At 45.0% G+C, this 18,424-nt stretch overlaps 1 protein-coding gene across 3 annotated transcripts in view; it reads left to right on the top strand.

The window, feature by feature from the left end:
• The window catches only part of PRKCA (protein kinase C alpha), a 404,865-nt gene that overhangs the window by 156,531 nt on the left and 229,910 nt on the right, over positions 1-18,424 (top strand). For all 3 annotated transcript variants that reach the window (XM_042917374.1, XM_042917372.1, XM_042917373.1), the window contains one exon: positions 3,884-3,966. In XM_042917374.1, coding sequence (XP_042773308.1) covers positions 3,884-3,966 — 83 coding nt within the window. The remainder of the gene's footprint in view (positions 1-3,883; positions 3,967-18,424) is intronic.

Genomic DNA, 18,424 nt, shown 5'->3' with positions numbered 1-18,424 from the left:
TTTTGTGCTTAGGAAATAATATGAAGATTTACTTTGTGATTTTAAGCTGCATGATAGCTTCATATTTTAAGAGCTCTCATTTGGTTATGTAAGCAGGCATGCCCCAGAGTTTTGGAAAATGGGGCTCTGGCTCCTTCTCACCAGCCAGCCTGTGCTCATTTGAGCAAAGGCTTAAGTACCTAGGGTCCAGCTCCAGGACCAACCATGGGGTGGGAGAAAATTGCCATGATGTGTGTCCACTTCCTGTCTGCCAAGGTCAGGCAAACGTATCAAATGCATACTGTGTGACAGGTACTGCCTTATCCCTGGCTTGCCTCGATTCCCTCTCGCTCTATACAGCATGGTGAGATTGAACACCTTCAGGATTCTAAATAAAAAAAAAAAAACAAAAAAAAACAGCTCCTCATTTTTAGCCAGGGGAAACTGTTTTCCCCTCTCCACATAAACTTGATAAGTACTCCGGTGTTACTGAGCTAATCTATTCCTCGTTCTTCAGCTACCCCAGCAAGACTTCTCAAATGTTTGCATTATATTGTCTTACAGAATGTGCATTACCCGGTTTACTCTGGAACTTGAAACCAAAGGTCAAGGCCCACCGTTCATCATTTTGGAATCTCTGGCCCTTGCTCAGCTTTCTGGGCTGGCCTTTCTCAGACCAGTGCTGTGTGCAGCCAGGGTCTGGGAACATAGGCTCTTCTTCCCTGCCCCCTTGGAGTGGGGGGTGAGGTAGGAGGAGGGGGGTAACTGGGCTTTCTGTTCCTGCTTCTGGGCACATTGTTTCTTCCTTGAAGATTATCCATTCTGCATCTTGAGTATTTGAACAGGCCTTGCAGGGTCCTTATGGTTCAGATGGCTCCCATGTGACCCTTCACCTCCTGTTGGGTGAACCCACGCATTTCTAGGTATGACTTTCACGTAAGGTAGGCTAGGAAGAAGTAATTTTGGAGACAGCTGTGGCTCTTTGCTGCCCCTGCAGAGTACACCATGTAGCGAGGGCCTGGAACTTCTTGGGGTAAAATTTGATAGGCTTTTTGAGGCACAAAACAGAAATAAAATAATTGTGGGTTGAGATTGATAATTGCATTGAAAGGTACATGGGGATTGAAAGGACAGATTAAAAAAAAATTCAAATGGATTTGATAAATACAGGTTTTCCAAAGTGTTCACCTGAATGTAGAAATGGTTTAAAAAAAAAAAAAAACCAAACCCACAGTGTTGAACGATTAAGTAGGGAATCCGAATGCTCATTTTCCTTTCAAAACACTAAATCCATAATAAACCATGATGAGGAAATAATGCTCCTGTGACCCTTTTCCCTTCGTAATTTATCTCGCTAATTCCAGTGAGCGAGCGATGACTTTGTGCCTGGGGAGAGCCAGCAGATGAGATTAATTTGTGCCATCACAGCCTTGCTTTATTATCTACCCTTGGAGAGGGTTGGGGAGATGCTTTTAGCAGAAACACTGTGAAGAAGCTTCTCTGAGGGTTTGGAGGAGCTAAGTGCTGCCTTTGACAGTGTCTTGGCACTGCTGGGGCAGCCTGGGAACTCGTTGTCACTTCTCTGTCCCCTCCTGCCATCCTGGCGGGCAGGTGCAGTGGCCTGGCAGGCAGCCAAGGAGAAGCCTTCACTCGGGCATCTCTGCTTCTAAATTAATTTTTATTAAGTTTATTTTGAGAGAGAGAGTGTGCGTGTGTGAGAGAGCAAAGGAGGTGCGGGTGGGGGAATCCCAAATGTGGGACTCAAACTCTCAAAATGTGAGATCATGATCTGAGCTGAAATCAAGAGCCAGGCTTTTGACTGATGGAGCCACCCAGGTGCCCCGGCATTTCTGCTTCTAAGAGGATGCTCTTCGAGACCTCCTTGTCACCTTCCTATGGATGGTCCTTCCCTACTGCCACCTCTGCTTACTCATGTCTGGCCTACCTCGCGCCCCCCCCCCCCCTTTTTTAATTGTTATTTTTAATAAGGACTTTTATAGTGACATGGTATAACAACCATCTTAAAACCATTTTAAAAGAAAACAGCCCTCCCTCATCCACTGCCGTGACAGGGCATACCCACATCTTCCTCCTCTGGGTTATTTTATTGTTTTTAAGTAGGCTTCATACCCAGTGCAGGGCTCAAACTCATGACCCTGAGATCGAGAGTTGGTTGCCTAACCAATGGAGCCATCCAGATGCCCCTTGGTTATTTTATATATGTAAAATACACACATACATACGCACATACGTAATGCATATACTTTAAATGTATGTGTCATTCTTGCACTCCTTTTTTCTGCCACCCATGTATAAAAATCTTGGCGTCACCTCCTCTGTCTTTCTGCTCCAGTCAACAGCTAGAACACAGTGGAAGGAAAGGGGAGACCATAGTTCCTGTTGTGTAAAATGTACATGGTGACCCACGTTAAGTAGTGTTGAGGATTCAGTTACATGTTGCGTGTGCAAGGACCCATCAAAGTGACACATAACAGGATGCTCAGTAGTCTCTGGGGTTGGTTGGCAAGTCTGGTCGGTTCTCCTGCAATTTCTCTGGCATCTATTACTTCTATTTCTCAGCAGACTGAAGGATGACAATTACTTCATCCTTAGATTATATAAGAGGCTTCTAATTGGGCCTACTGGCCCAAATCCGATCCATCAAATTCTTCCTATTGGCCACCATTTGCCCTCCTAAAGCACTGTTTTTGTCCGTGTTACTCTTGTTCAAACCTTTCAGTGGCTACCAAAGCTTATCAAAAACATTCTGAATGTCTTAATGGCCACTCGAGGCCCTTTATTACTTTCTTAATACTGGGCTTGGTACTCGTTCTCCCCTTAGGATCTCTGCTGTCTGCAAACCTGCCATTTTCTCCCTCTCACAGAAACAACTGACCCTCTTCGGTTGGCTTTGTCTCTGGCCTCGTGTGCAGGGAATTGTGGTATCTTCGGGGGAAGAAAAAAGCCCAGAATCTGGGGAGCTCTAGCCTTCCTTCTGCAGCAAAGACTTAGGGCTTACCCAGTATTTCTGAGGGTATGCTTTTTAGCATGTTGTTCAGCAAAGAACAGTGGAGTACTAGACTTGAAGCTTTGGAGGAAAGACTACCTAAGTCATTTACTTATTTTGTATCCTCCCTGTTATGCTATCCATAAAAATCTCTTAGGGAATTATTTCTGTAACGCTTCTTTGATCCGTCCTCAGTATTTAGCAAAACCATGTTGAACTTGGAAAACATTTGCTGTGTAGTAGATTTGCGGGGACTCCCCACAAGTCCAAGGGGCATCTGGTTACATAACAACTGGTGATAGCATTTGTGGCCAGCAGTCATGTATAAGAAGGTGTGAAGGTGTTGGCCTTCCCCTCCTCCCCCCCCCCCCCCCCCCCCCCCGCATTTCAAACGGTTGTGTTCTGTAGATTGAGTTTGTGGTCTTGAGTTCAGAATTCTGAGGAAGTTCTACAACCCACAGATGGAGATACTATATATATAATCTGCTATTACCTTTTTAAATTTTACCCACAGGGTGTCATGTGTTTAGACACTTAGATGCATGCATTGTGTATTAGTATAGGACAGTGCAAAGTATTTGACACTGATTCATGGTTTATACCTTGGGAAATTGTCTTAGAACCTCTGGCCCTCTTCTTCTCCCTCTCTCTCAACTTTAGAAAATAGAAACTAGGCTTAATGTCTCATTAAGCCCTGAATCCTGGCATTTTCTGGTTCTATATATAAGTCTGATTGATACCAAATATTGCTGAGTCCTGAAAAAAATGCCTTCCGATTGCTGTTTAAGATTCTGTCTGTTGTGAAATGAAATTGACTTCTAACAGCATGTAGCCCTGTTTGGAAAACAAAGTTTGTCTGTTTAATTACTAAGTTTAGTTTTCTTTTCTTTCCACCAGTTTGCTGTTTTGTGGTTCACAAGAGGTGCCATGAATTTGTCACTTTTTCTTGTCCTGGTGCGGATAAGGGACCGGACACTGACGTAAGTAGTCTGAAAACTATTATTTGACGTTCATGCAGAACTTTGACTTCAACCTCTTCTTTTTTAATGCCTGTACAACTGTTGTTTTGGCACACATTCTTAATGGGAAGACTTGTCAATGGGTCCTGTACAACTTGGGCTCCTACCAGTGAACAGATACAAAGCCCTTTTGAGCCCTGGCAGGGTCGAAGGAAATTTGTTAGCTTGTATTCTTCCACTCTGGGCGACCACGTGGACCAACTCCACCAAGTTTATAGTAAGAGCTTTCACTAACACAGTGTGCTGCTTTTCTGAAGACGTTGACAAATTTTGCAACGTAAACACGAATCCCCTTTTACGGTTCACCCTAACGGTTTATTGACTAAAAGGGCCATCTTTGCTTTTAGCTGATGTGACATCTTCCTTCTAGTTTGCTTCCTGAGATCCTTGCTGCCTTTTCATTATGTGTTATAAATGCTGCTGTCGATTTAAATAATTTAGCATCTGCTCCACAGAACAACCGATCTCTGAAGCTGCCCATGTGTGAACACATAATTTTATTTGTGCCCTAATTCTGCTGCCTCTAGTGAGCATCTCTCTTGCTTGTATCTCTTGTTTACTGAAAAATGGGATCATCAGAGGAGAGTGGGAGCCAGGAGGCATGGGAAACACCAGTATCTAAAATATATTGAGTGGAAAATTGGGCTGTTACACGGAAAATATTTTAGCAACAAAAAATTGCAGGGGAGGCCTGGAAGAGGAGACCTTTCTATTATTCCTACCTTTGGCTCTTCTTCCTATCAGGAAACACAGATCTCAAAACAGCTTTGTCAGTGCAGGCAGGGCTGAATTCTTCCCTTTTCTGAAGAGGGTGTACTCATGTTAAGCTCTGGGGTTCCGATCTGCCTTATTTTGGCCCAGGTATCAAAGGAACTTCTATTGCGTTTCTGCTAAGATGCCAGAGGAAGCTGCACCGAGCAGAAGCCCTAGGCTCTGAGCTGCTACTGGTCTGCAGAGGCTCTGAATGTGGGAGCCAGAGAGCCTCAGAGATGACCCTGTTTTATATCTTTAGAGACTGGAAAGCCCACATCCGTGGGTGGCCCACCTACATACAAAAATCTAGTGTGCTCCACCCCACCCTTTCACTTTTCTTTCTTTCTGGAGCATTGCCTCCATTCGGGACACATGGAGAGGAAGAGTACCAGCTTTCCTGAAAGTTGCCCTCAAGCATCCCGTGGTATTTCTTTGGCCTCCTTGCTCATTATTCTCAGTCCATCCTTCTTTTCTCCCATTTTGGCTCCAGCAAGAATGGGGGTGTGTGTGTGTGTGTCCTGCCCACAGAGGAATAGTTTTTGTCTGACTGCTTCCCTTCTTCATTCCCTTCACTCTGCCCCTCCTTCCACTCTTCATTCTTTTGGTTTAAGTACTCTTAATAAGGGTAGAGCCCGTCTGAGTGTGTTACCTGAGGGATCTCCTCTAGGTGGTCGGAGGCTTCCCCGAGGAAATGGCATTTAAACCGACCTTCAGGAGCAAGTGGAGATCATCAGACACCAGGGAACCTGTGTGCATGCACGTTGGGGCATAAAGGAGCCCCGTGGAAGACTGCCTCAGACAAAGGGAAAAGCAAGTGAGGAAGCCCTGAAGTGGGAAGGTGTTCAGTGTAGACTAGAAGAAGAGCGAGCTGGTCGTCAGATGTGTAGTTAAGGATTTTGAACGCAATGTTAGGAATGGTAGGGGTCCAGAGGAAGGGTTTAAACTAGGACCGGTGTGATTTGTTTGCATGTCCCAAAGGTTTCTTTGCTTTCCTTATAGGAAATATCGACAGTGGAAATGGGTTTGATGTACAGGTGAGGATGGGGAAGTATGAAAGCTTGAAGAGTAGCACGGATGGCAAGGTGAAAGGTCGGGGTAGATGGAGGCAGTGAGGCTGGACGGGGTAAACTCACCGTGTATTTAGGAGCTGGGCCACAGCTCTTGGCCGCTGGAGGATGGGGGAGGTGGAAATGGGGAGAGAGACTCTCCGGCCTCTTGGCCAAACCTATGAATGGACGGAGGCTATCGAGGCTGTGGAGGGAGAATGTGTTCAGAAGTGTGGGACAGGGCTGATCACGGGCTTCTCTTTGGACAAGTTCGGTTTGGGAAGTCTGACGTGGAGAACACGGTTATCTGTGAATGCAGGTGTGGAGTTGGGAAGCAGGGTGTGTTTAGGAGATAAAGATTCCTCTGGTTGTTACAAGCTTTGGGTGTGCAACATTTTGATGAGAGACGGAGGTAAAGAATAAGGAGAAAATAGATGAGGGCCCAGAAAAGAGCCCTGAGGAGGCTCCAGTGGATTGGATGGGAGAGGAAGGGGGCTGGGAAGGTCCTACAGGCGCTGTAGGTCAGCTCCCTGATTATGTCTGATTTTATGACTTCTGTAAGCTTTTGGTATTATACATAGATATGTCATATACATGCAGGTTTGCACAGGACTGTCCTGTTTACACGAGGAAGCCTTGGTTTATGCGTGCTACAGCTTAGTTAATGTCCATTAGTTACTTTTAGCAGCCCCTTTCATGCCCAAAATTCTTACCCTGTTTTGATGATCATTATGTTCCCCCTGCCCCGCCCCTTAGTCCTTGAATCCCCAGCCAGGCAGAAAGCCTTAGCGATGGTCCGCTGGTTGTGAAATACAGTGGGAGGGGACACTTGTGATCTGATGCGTTAGTCTGAGTTCTGTCCCTACTCTGTGTTGTGTTACCCACTGTGCATGCTTAGCCTCACATTTTAATATCCGATCTGTGAAAGTGAAGATAAGAGAGGTTTCTTTTTTTTTTTTTTTAATATATGAGAGGAAAGAAGTACAGCCTGTGCGTTCTCCTCCCAGGAGAAAATTTGCCTTTTGGTTGTTGGCCCCGAGAGGCCAATCATTAGGGCTTTGTACAGCCAGGACACAGGACCCTGTGTGCAGGGCAGTGTTATTTATTGTCCAAATTCGCAAGATGCCCAAATTGGAACTGCACCAAGGAGGTAGCTGGAAAAGCATGAAGGTGTCAGGACAGAGCTGAGATGAGAAAGGAGGTTTTTCTTATTTTATCTTTCAGAATGTTTGAAAGTGCTAGAATTCTAGAGCTGGAAGGGGGGTGGAAAGACTTGTTTAGGTTAACCTTATTTTATAGATGGGGAGACTGAAGCATATAGAAGAAAGGCGTAAATGATCTGGGGGCTTTGTGACATGTTGCCCCTCAGTGTCCAGCGGGCTAGTGGTTGACGCAACAGCCATGTAGAGGAAAGGGGGGGGGCAGGGCGTGGCCCGGAGAAGTTGCTAGCTCGTGCCTTGGTGTTAATCGTTCAAAGTTCTCACACATTTAGCAAAGTGCTAAAGGGCATGAAAAGAGTTAAAGGAATGGAGGGATCAGGAAACACAAAAGGCAAGCTACAAGAAACAAAGACCTTAAGTATTCCCCCCCCCCCCCCCCCAAGGATTTAAAAGTTTCCTAGACTAAGATCTGTGTTGTCCATGACGAAGGCTCAAGATTCACACAGTTCATGTGCTGCTGGCTGATGCCGGCTCCGAGGACGTCAGGGCACTCCCCCACGGGGACAAAGATGACGGACCCTGTGAAGTACACCAGCACTGTCCCTGGTCTTTCCATCCTCAAGATAGACCCCTGAGAAATGAAAGAGCAGTGCCCAGATCCCGGTAACCAGATGGCAATAGTTAAACATTCTTGGGAACACAGATCATCTTCAGGACTCAAGGAGCAGGCTCGTCGAAAGGATGCAGAAGTTACAGGGAAACTCGGGGAGGAGAAGAGGGTATCTGGGTTCCGTGTGAAGAGCCCCCCCCCCCCCCACCCACCCAAACATGTCAGGCCGTTCTCAGCCATCCCCCACCTCTGGATGGGCAGTGTTGTGTTGCCAGACATTCCCTGCTAACATGTCTGGAGATAAAAGCCATGTGTTCCTTGGAAATGCAAGCTGGTGCAGCCACTCCGGAAAACAGTATGGAGGTTCCTCAAAAAACTAAAAATAGAACTACCCTACGACCCAGCAATTGCACTACTAGGCATTTATCCACGGGATACAGGTATGCTGCCTCGGAGGGGCACATGCACCCCCATGTTTATAGCAGCACTATTGACAATAGCCCAAGTAATGAAAGAGCCCAAATGTCCATCGATGGATGAATGGATAAAGAAGAGGTGGTATATATATATATACAACGGAGTATTACTCGGTGATCAAAAAGAATGAAATCTTGCCATTTGCAACTACATGGATGGAACTGGAGGGTGGTATTATGCTAAGCGAAATTAGAGACCAGAACCATATGACTTCACTCATATGAGGAATTTAAGAGACAACAGATGAACATAAGGGAAGGGAAACAATAAAATGGGACAAAACAGACTCCTAAATCTGGAGAATAAAGTTACTGGAGGGGGAGGGAGGGAGTTGTGGAAGGGGGATGGGCTAAAGGGGTAAGGGGCATTAAGGAATCTACTCCTGAAATCATTGTCTCACTATATGCGCATTCGGATGTAAATTTAAAAAAATTTAAAAAATGGAGTAGCTAGGGAAGAGGCTTTCCAATACTTTTGGTGGCAACCAAAGTAAGAAATGCATTTTAAATCTGCGCGCACACACACAATCACATACGTACATAATTGAAATAAAACTTTCATTAAGCAAAAAAAAACAAAAAAAAACAAAAAAAAAACAAAACAAAAAAAAAAAAAAACAACAGGTGTTCCTGAGATTGAAGGGCAGCCTGCTGCGCACCGAGGAAGGGGGAGAGAAGGCAAGACTGGGCATTGGAAAGGCACCTGGGGTTGGTACAGTGTCTGTGCTCCCAGGTGTGTGGCCTCGGAAGACAGCCTGAAGCTCTGCCCAGCACACCTGCCCCCATCCGAGATTGTGTAAGACCACAAAGAAGCAACGTGAAAATGGCCCATGTGGAGAAACAGCTGACTTCCCTTTCCTTACCTCCCTCTAGACCTCCCCAGTTAAGACATGAACTTCTTCTTACTGGCTCTGGTCACGATGGGGTGGGCGGGGAGGGTGGTGGGTTCTAGAGGGCTGACTCCTTCCTCAGACTCTTTCTTTCACGATTAATTTTTTTTAATTTTTTTTTTTTTTTTTTTTAACGTTTAGTTTTGAGACAGAGACAGAGCATGAATGTGGGAGGGTCAGAGACAGGGACACAAAGAATCTGAAACAGGCTCCTTTAATGTTGTTTCTGAAACAGAGCATAAGCAGGGGAGAGGCAGAGAGCGAGGGAGACCCAGAATCCGAAGCAGGTTCCAGGCCCTGAGCTGTCAGCACAGAGCCCGACTCGGGGCTCGAGCTCACAGACCGTGAGATCATGACCTGAGCTGAAGTCGGACGCTTAACCGACTGAGCCACCCAGGTGCCCTTTTCCTTCACCATTTAGAATTTCAGCTCACCAGCTGCCTTGCCTGGAACTCCTCCCACTTCTTACAACAATCTCCACTCAGATTCTGTCCATGAAGCCTGCCCTGCTAGAGGGGAGCAGGGTATTTGGGTCTTCTGTATGTACGTGTGTGTATGTGTTTATTAGCACATACAATCCTTTTTTTCATACCTCGTGTTTCCTGTGGGTGCCTTCAGGGAGAGAAAACGGTGAGGCAGACTGTTCAGATATCCCTACCAATCTGTCCTACCCTGAAAACCGTAGAGAGAGAGAGACACAACCCTGTTAATAGGTAAAGTTTGTAGGCAGACAGAAGTCTTTATGTGATGCGTATAAACCCACACAAATGTTAGACAACTCTTTAAATGCAACCTTTGGAATATTTGCTCTGTGGGCCGGATCTGTGAGCATTTGAGGAAGAGGGGAAGGGATTGACCTGTTCAAAGGCTTAAAGCCCGCCTCCGGGCGATTCTGCTTCCCTTGAATTTGTGTTTGTTTTTGCCTCGTGCCTTTTCGCCAATGCCCCTGCCTTTCTGGGGGAGAAACCGTACGTGCAGTCTCTTGCACTTTTTAGAGCTGAGCCATACAATTAAACAGCATTCAGGGGATTTAAAAATCACTTCATGGGTCATTAGTGTGCTTCACCTGGGAGACCACCAGCCTCCGTACAGGCAGCATCGGGAGTTAGCTGGTGCCTGCCAGAATGTTCGGAAGGGCATAGATGAATTTGTTAAGAGGTGTGTGTGTGGGGGGGGTGGGCAGGGGGCTGCTTCTGTTTCGGGTACATCTTTAAGCCGGCAAAGGTGGTAAAACTGAGCCAAGAGAGCATAGACGATAAATGCTTGGAGCTGAAGTTGGAAGCAATTGTGCACAGGGCTACAAGCGGATAGTGGTACCTGGTGTGGAGCTGGACTCTGCAGGGGGCTGTAGGTCCAGCACACGAAATTTCTCTTACGATGGACTTGAGAATTCTCTTGTTCTGGAGTTCTTTCCGGTGTCTTAGAAACCGAGCCCATGAAAAAGGCTGCTGAGTCGTTTAAAATTCAACACTTCAGAGCTTCATTTATAACAAAACTCAAAACATTTAAAATAAACCTAGAAATTTAATTAGCAAATCTTCTATTTTCTCAGAGTGTGCTTTTACATTTAATATGGAAATAAGACAGTTTTGTGAGCAAACCCAGCTATACTCGAAACACTTCGCTATTCCTGAATCGACAAAGGGAGATTTGTAAAAGGTGCAGGTGCTAGAAAGTTGTGTTGAAAATGCAGCTGAGTGAGGTCAAAAGAGCTCTGGAGTGGGAATGGGGAGTCCTGCCCTGCCAAGTCACTGAAAATCCTTCTAGACCTTGGCTTGCTTATTTATGCATATGGAGGTTGAACTCGGTGGTCTTGAAAGCTGTCTGCTGCCTTCAATGGCATTCCATCACCAAGTACTGATTGAGAGCTTGGTGCCCTGTTGATAGGGAGCCAGATGGTTCTTGCCCTCCTGGTGGGTCCTCCCTAATCAGAAGGATGAGCTGAGTGTGCAAACAGTTATACAATATGATTGCATATGGTAGCTGCCATGCCATAAACGGGGAAGAAATAAAATGCTACGAAGTGGCCGGGTGGGGGGGGGGGGGGGTGTTGCTGGAGAGCAGGCATGCACAAGCACCTTATAGAAGATGGAGGGAAGGCTTCCTGAAGGTGTGTTTGAAGACTTTTAAGATTTCTTTCAGAGTTCTCTTATAGACCAGCAGGACCAGTGTTTTCATGTTTGGCTGGTTTAACGGAGTTCTGTCTCTTGCCAAATGGTGCCGTCCAATGGGGCAGAAACTCAGGTGGCACGCATTTGCCGGAGGACCTGTAGGAAGAACGCACGCTAGGGAGACGTGCGGTGTTGTGTGTGTCCTCGTGGGATCCCCTTTAGATCCGGCCTCCGAGGAAGCCTTGGTGGGGTCCCGAAACCACCCCGTGCACTCGCCCACAGGTGCCATTCTTCACGTGCCGTGATGCCACCGGAAGCCTTAAAAAGAAGTTCTTTCAGGGAAACAAACCCAACACAAAACTCCCGTGCTAATTCTGCTCTTCAGTGGGTGGATTATTTTATGTACCAGATTCACAGTAACAGAAGTATTTCCTACAAGGGAAGGGACTCCTGCTACTTTTGCGCCAAATTAATTTAGCTGGGAGTTAAAAATAGCCTCAAAGACTAGCATCCGCCGTTCGGATGTACTCAAGGAGACAGCTGGTTGGTGGCACATCCATTGTCTTTAGCTACCAAGTTTTGGCCAGTGAGGAGAGGAGAAATGAGTGCCTATTTAATCCGTGCCCCAGAATGCCTGTTGTCAAGAGAGTCGCCCTGGGGGCTTTTCCGTTTAATCCAAAGAACCTTTGGATTTGCCACTGCTCGAACATCTTGGGTACTGCTCTCTTGGAACGGCATGTAAGGCCAGTAGCACATTCTTTGCAAAATCTCCACTCTTGGCAGACTGTCAGCCTTGGAGTGTGGCGAGGTGGTTTGGGGAAGTGACCCAGTTCAGTGCAGCCAGATCTGTACAAGGGGCAGTGGATGGTACAGGTGGATGGTACGGTTTGGGGTCCAAAAGGTAAGTCGATAAGGTTAAGAGTATTTTCTTGGTAGAGTTGTAAATGGTTTCCGACATCAGGTTGGAAGGAGACTTGTGTGTGTGAAGTGTGTAGGAATCATCGTGCAGCCTCTCCGTGGCACTTCCACGTTGGTTTAAAAAAAAAGTTGCTGTACTGCTGAATGGTCTTGCCTGTATAGTGAATTCTTGGTGGAGAGATCCTGTGTCTTTTCTCTGACAAACCAGAGCTCAGTGCAGAGCCTGGCACAGAACGGGTACCCAGATTTGTTGAACCAGAGCGACTGCGTGGAAGAAGGTCTAATTTGACCTTTAACCTAATTTGACCACGAGTTGATTGTATGTATCCGGGGTTGAATTACTTCGTTTTAGCTATACGTGGGACTGTTTATGAATCTCCCCACTCCTAGGAGAGTTTTAAGTTTACTTATGGCGAGAGGGAGAGAACCAGTGGGGGAGGGGCAGAGAAAGAGGGGAACAAAATATCTGAAGCAAGTTCTGCACTGACAGCAGAGAGCCCACTGAGGGGCTTGAACTCATGGGCCATGAGATCATGACCTGAGCCACCCAGGGACCCCCCTCGAGGAATGGATACTTGATTAGTATTGTGGCCCCTTGGAAGGGGGAAGGGAGAAACATACTTGGACTTGGCTACTTTTCACAGACCATTTCAAATCACTGTCCCACCTATTGGGAGCTTACAAAGTGGTGGACCTAGGCCATAGCTTTTGACTGGCTCGGGTAAAAATTGATAGGATGGCTTCCTTACTGATTTCTCTTTACCGGTGCAAGTGACTTAGTAACATCAGGCAGTTCACGGTTTACAAACAACCAGATTTCCCTATCCCTGAGAACTGTTGCCAACAATGATGTCTAAGGAACCTACTACTAGGGCTAAAATCACTGGAAGCCCAGAGCTAGAAATTCTACCAGGTAATGGCGTCTTCATGGTTTTACCTGATGTGTATTTAGCATCTCTTCTGTCTGGTGCTTTTTTTTTTTTTTTTTTTTTGTATTTGCTCTATGTCATCATTAAATATTTTCTGGGCATTTTTTATTGCCAGGAATTGGGGTGGGAGGGTGTAAAGGTTAATAGGTCTAGTCCTTATGTTCAGACAGTTTATCCTTAGTGGGATGTCATAAACACAAGTAAGCATTATTAAGATAATTGAATGGATAACATACACAAATACACTCGATATATATTAATCCCATTGTGTAAATGTGAAAGTCAAGGCCCAGGGTTGGTTCAAAGACTTGCTGGAATCTGGTAGTAAATACGGTGTTAAGCTTTGGACCAAGTCTCTGCTTCCTAACCAGTTCTCTTCCCTCAGTACCAAGTGGGTTGATCACCAAAGCCACTTAAGGGGCAGAATTTCTGCCACTGAAAATTCTCTATTTTTGTGACTAGAATCTGGTGTCAGTGTGACTCAAGCTTAAAATGGTAAGAGAAATTGGGAGTTGCACAGATATTAACAGTAGAAGCTTTCATAAGCAAGACCGACAAGGTGAGCTAACTAGTGAAGACAGAACCTGTAGGAGGGAGGCTCTGTGAGAGCCTAGGACAGTTTGGTGACTTAGTTTGGGTTCTTAAGAAGGTGGAACATAGTACTTTCCAGGACCCTGGGTTTCTGGAAGGATTTAAGTGGCTTTACCCTAAGCTGTAAGCCAGCCTAGAGAGCTTTTTGGCTTATGCCTGAAGCTTGTTCCTGGGTTTTAGTGAGTCACTTTTTTTTTTTTTTTTTTTTTTTCTTCTTTCCACAAGCTGAAGTAGGAGTCCTATTCAATTAGCCAGTACCTTCCTCACCTTGGCTGTTTTCTGCTTAATGAATTTCCAGCAGAAGATTCCATCTATGGACAAAAAATGCATTTCCTCAGGGCTAGGAGAAGGAAAGAGATTTGTAGAGGATTTTCTGGCTAGCATTATCACTGGTACATCCATTTATTAACAGTGAGATCAAGGGTCAAAAACAATGGTAATCTAACGAGCCCATTTACTAGGAATTCTGTCTATGCCTTTGATAGTGGTTAAGACCGATAAAGCAAGTGGGGAGGTACCTCCTCTGACAGCTTTTTCTATTATGTTGTACCAGAAGCTATGAGCAGGAAATCATGGCGGCTGGTGCTAGCAGGAGATGAGATGGATGGTGTGGGAAGATCAGTTCTGATCATTGTTCATTCAGCATCTCTACTTTTGTAATCTAATCTCCCAAAACATATTTGGGTTTATACCAAGGGGGAAAAGCTAGGTTCTAAGAGGAATGCCCTTGTCCAGATAAGTGTCACGTGACCATCAGGCATTAAATAGTCCTGATTGCATTCCCCAGATAATTCCCCTGATGTGGAAAGAATGCTCAGGTTCTTTATGTTGAGGATGAAACACTCAAAATGTACAACACTGTCCTTATTTTAGCACTGCCCGTTCTCCCTGCATATCCTCCACTACTCAAGCCATTGCCTCTTCGTGCCACTCTGTGTTGAAATAACACCAGACAATCCTTTGTGCACAGCCTCCCAAGCCAGAAGCCTTGAGATCGTCTGGGTTGTTTCCGTCTCTTTAGTCTCTCAGATCTAAGTGGTCTCCAAGTTCTGTGGAGTCTGACTCTCCCCTCCATATTCCTTGCTGTCCTCTTCAGGAAAGCCTGATCGTGTTCTGTGAATTGGTCTTACGGGCTCTGGACTGTTTCTCCTTTAGTCCATCCTTGATATTGCCAGTGAGTAGTACTCCAGTCATTATTTATATATATAAATATTTGTCATATCAGGGTTTCCATACATATCAATATTTGCCAAAGGTTGCTTCACAGTCACACAAGAGGACTCCCCTGGTGGTTAGCTGGGGTTGTTGGCTGGGGCTGTGGTTCTCTGTGTTGGCCTTTCCAGGAGGGTAGGTAGTTTTGTGCTGGTGGTATTGCAAGAAGGCAAGCTGAAACATACATATGCTTAAACTTCTGCTGGCACTGTGTTTCCTGATGTCCCACTTGCCAAAGCAAGTCACATGGCTAAGCCCAGAGTCCCTCTAAAGGTAGGTTAGGAATCTCCAGAAAAACAGAACTAATGGTCTGTATGTATATTCATCATACAAGGAGACCTAAAAGAAATTGGCTCATATAGCTGGCAAGTCCCAAGATCCACAGGGTGCATGGGCAAGCTGGAGACCCAGGAGAGCCAACAGTGTAGTTCTAGTGCAAAGGCCAGCAGACTGGAGATGAAGGGCCAGGGTTTCTCTTGAGGTCCAAAGGTGGGGAAGAAGCTCATGTACTATTTCGTAGCCATTGGACAGGAAGAACTTTCTTGGTGGGTGTGTGTGGGGGGGGGGGGGGCGTGTGTGTGCATGCCCACACGTGCTCAAGAGCATGGATATGGGGTGGGGGGAAGGGCAGTCAGTGCTTTCCTTCTATTTAGGTTTTCATTAGGGAAGGCAATCTACTTTATTCATTCACCAATTTAAAAATCAATCTTATCCAAAAACTCTCCCACAGAAACATCATTATTTGACCAAATATCTGGGTACCCTGTGGCCCAGTCAAGTTGACACACAGACTTAGCCATCACAGGGGGAACACACAGTGTAGGTCCTGGGAGGCATGGGTTGCTCTGCCCATTAATGTAACAATTTGCCACAGGAAGACTGATTTTGATCCTATTATGTTTTCTTTCTGCTTACATCTTACTCATCTCTGTATCCCTGATACTTAGTATGGTTTCTGACTCCTGGTGGGTGATCATTGATATTGAGTGAATTGAAGAAATAATGAAGTCCCTGATCCCAGAATAAAATGAAAATAATTTCCTTGGTCTGTCTGTAAAACATTCCAGAAGATGGTCTCAGAATCCCTATGAGCCATTTCTTAATTTTGAGTCATTGTCATCTTTAGAAAGCGAATTTACTTTTGAAAAAAATATAGATTTTATTTTTAATATATTGAGGGACTTTATTAGTAGAAATTTAAGCCTAACCAAATTAAGCAAGATATCAACTGAACCGTGGTCGCTAACTCTGTGTGACCAGACTTTTTCTTAATATTTTTTTCTGTTAACTGTTGATGGAAAAAATCTATTAAAAGGAAATGCTTGTTTGGTCAACCATAGGTTTTCAGTTTACATTCATTGAAGTGATGGCTAACTGCACAGTTAATCTGGAGAGGTTTATAACTGCAGTTCAAGAAGGGAAATGACACAGCCAAGAATGCCACCTTAGGAGGCGGTGGTCAAATTTATTTCCACTTTGGCCACTGATGTTCTAGATGCCTGTCTGTCCTATGCCTAACTGTGCCAGCATGGATAATTTATGCATAACTCAGAGGTGGCTATTTGTGCTCATAAGAAATTTATATTGGTAGAAGATTACTGAGTGAAAGACTGGATTTTGAAAAACACAGATTATAAACTTTTACAAGTGAGGGCTTTATTTTTCATGTCCTAAACCATAGTTAAGTACCTTTCGGAAGGAGGGCAATTTGGATGCTTGCTTTCTGCCATCTTGAGTTCCTAGCCTGTCCCTCCCCATCTCACTTTCAAGGCCGGAAGCTTTGTAGAGTTAACATGGGGTAGGAATGTTTAAACATGAGGATTTCATACTTGAAAATGATATTCTCTGTGGAGGAGGGTGATTTTAGGTTTCTAGATACTAAGCTGTATCATGACTCATTTGTTCTTAAACAGGTCGTTCTCCTGTTACTAAAAATTAATCACAAAAGACCAGGGAAGCTTGAAAAAGAGATCACACACAGCAGGTTCTTAAAATTAGAAAGGCAGGTCTGCTCTCTTCTGCATTTGCGAAGTTTGAATGATGCACCAAGATTAAGGTGATTGATTTTAATCACATTTGTCCCATTGCAAATAGGTGAGTTAGAGTAACTTAATGTACAGAGCAAACACGGCGGGGGGTGGTGGGATGGTAATGGTAAGTTGAAAACTTGAAAATGAATCACATAAGTGAAACAGACCTGGTGTCACAAGCACTTGCTGTCACTTTGGAGCTGTGGCCTTGGATACGATCATATTCTCACCTAAAGAACTGTTCATCTGGGAGCCGGACCCTGGGAGAGTCCAGCAACACAGCTTCCTGCTTCGCTCCTCATTTCTGTCCTTGTCTCTAGCTATGCGTAGAGGATAAACTACAAGAGTGAGATTTTGCATGTACCAGGCAAAGCCGACCATTGCATCGCTCAGTCTCGACCCTTCGGTGGCCTCCTTTGACCATTTAGGATTGTGATCTAGCTACGGTTAGTCTCACTGACTGGAACATGCCAAGCTCATTTGAGCCTCGGGTCTTTTGCCCAGGTGGGTTCTTCTGGAATGAGGCTCGCTCATACTGTTCAGGTCTCTACTCAGATGACCCCTCATTGGAGATGCCTCGTTAGATCACATCCTCCCATTATTTTCTGTTAGTCTATCTTTGCGTACTTCATGGCCCTTATCACCACTTGAAGCCATAAGCATTTACTTGGTTATTTTTCCATCTTTTCTGCCAGCATGAAATACAGTGAAATGCAGGTACGTTGTCTTTTGTGTTTGTATAACTCAGAACAGTGCCTAGAGCATGAAATGCTCAATATTGACTGAATGAATGTTCCTCTCACAAGAGAAAAGACAAGCCTTAGAGTTCTGTTGCCTTCTGACGATATCACTAAAAGGAAACAGCATAGGATCAGGGGAGATTGTTCCTCTTCTGTGATGACACTGCCGTGAATGTAGTAATAAACTGGGCCATGTCACTGAAGCCTGAGGTGTACCATGTGATTGTGTCTTCCAAAGAAACCGTGATTTTTCATAATCATAATGTTAATATGTGGTCTATAAAATTCAAAATGTATGTGATCAGTCTTATTTAATTAGAATTATCTAATTAACCACCAGAATCTGATAGTCTGCCATTCTAGGTAAGTGGGATAAGTTTTGAATTTCAAACCTTGAGAGTAATTTACACCTATAGGATCTTCACATGAAAAGTTATGGCCTGGCTGCACATTGGCTTGGGAGTGGTGTCCTTGTTCTTAGATTTCCCCCTGCAGCCGTTGGTTTCTCTTAACATTCTTAAACAGCAGGGAGTTAAGTAAATTGTGATGTATCACTGTGATAGAATACGTGCGGCCATTAAGAATGATGATGATGGAGGTGGTGGAAAATGTTTCTGTGGTACTCGATGCTAGGGGACTTACTATAAAGACATTACTGTGATTAGAGTTCTGACAGAACTTGTATATTGGGGCTGGACCTAGAAGTGAACCTAAGAAATTGAAATCATTTGATGATTTGATTTTTAAAAAGTTTTGATGTTTATTTTTGAGAAAGAGAGAGAGAGCACCAGTGGGAGAGGACCAGAGAGGGAGACACAGAATCTGAAGCAGCCTCCAGGCTCTGAGCTGTCAGCACAGAGCCGGATGCGGAGCTCAAACTCCCGAACCATGAGATCCTGACCTGAGCCGAAGTCGGACGCTTGACTGACTAAGCCACTCAGGCGCCCTGACGA

Source organism: Panthera leo, chromosome E1 (genome assembly GCF_018350215.1).
Source record: "Panthera leo isolate Ple1 chromosome E1, P.leo_Ple1_pat1.1, whole genome shotgun sequence".
NCBI classification, from domain to species: Eukaryota; Metazoa; Chordata; class Mammalia; order Carnivora; family Felidae; genus Panthera; species Panthera leo.
The sequence above is the reverse complement of the archived record's forward strand: the minus strand, read 5'-3'. Positions and strand labels throughout refer to the sequence as shown.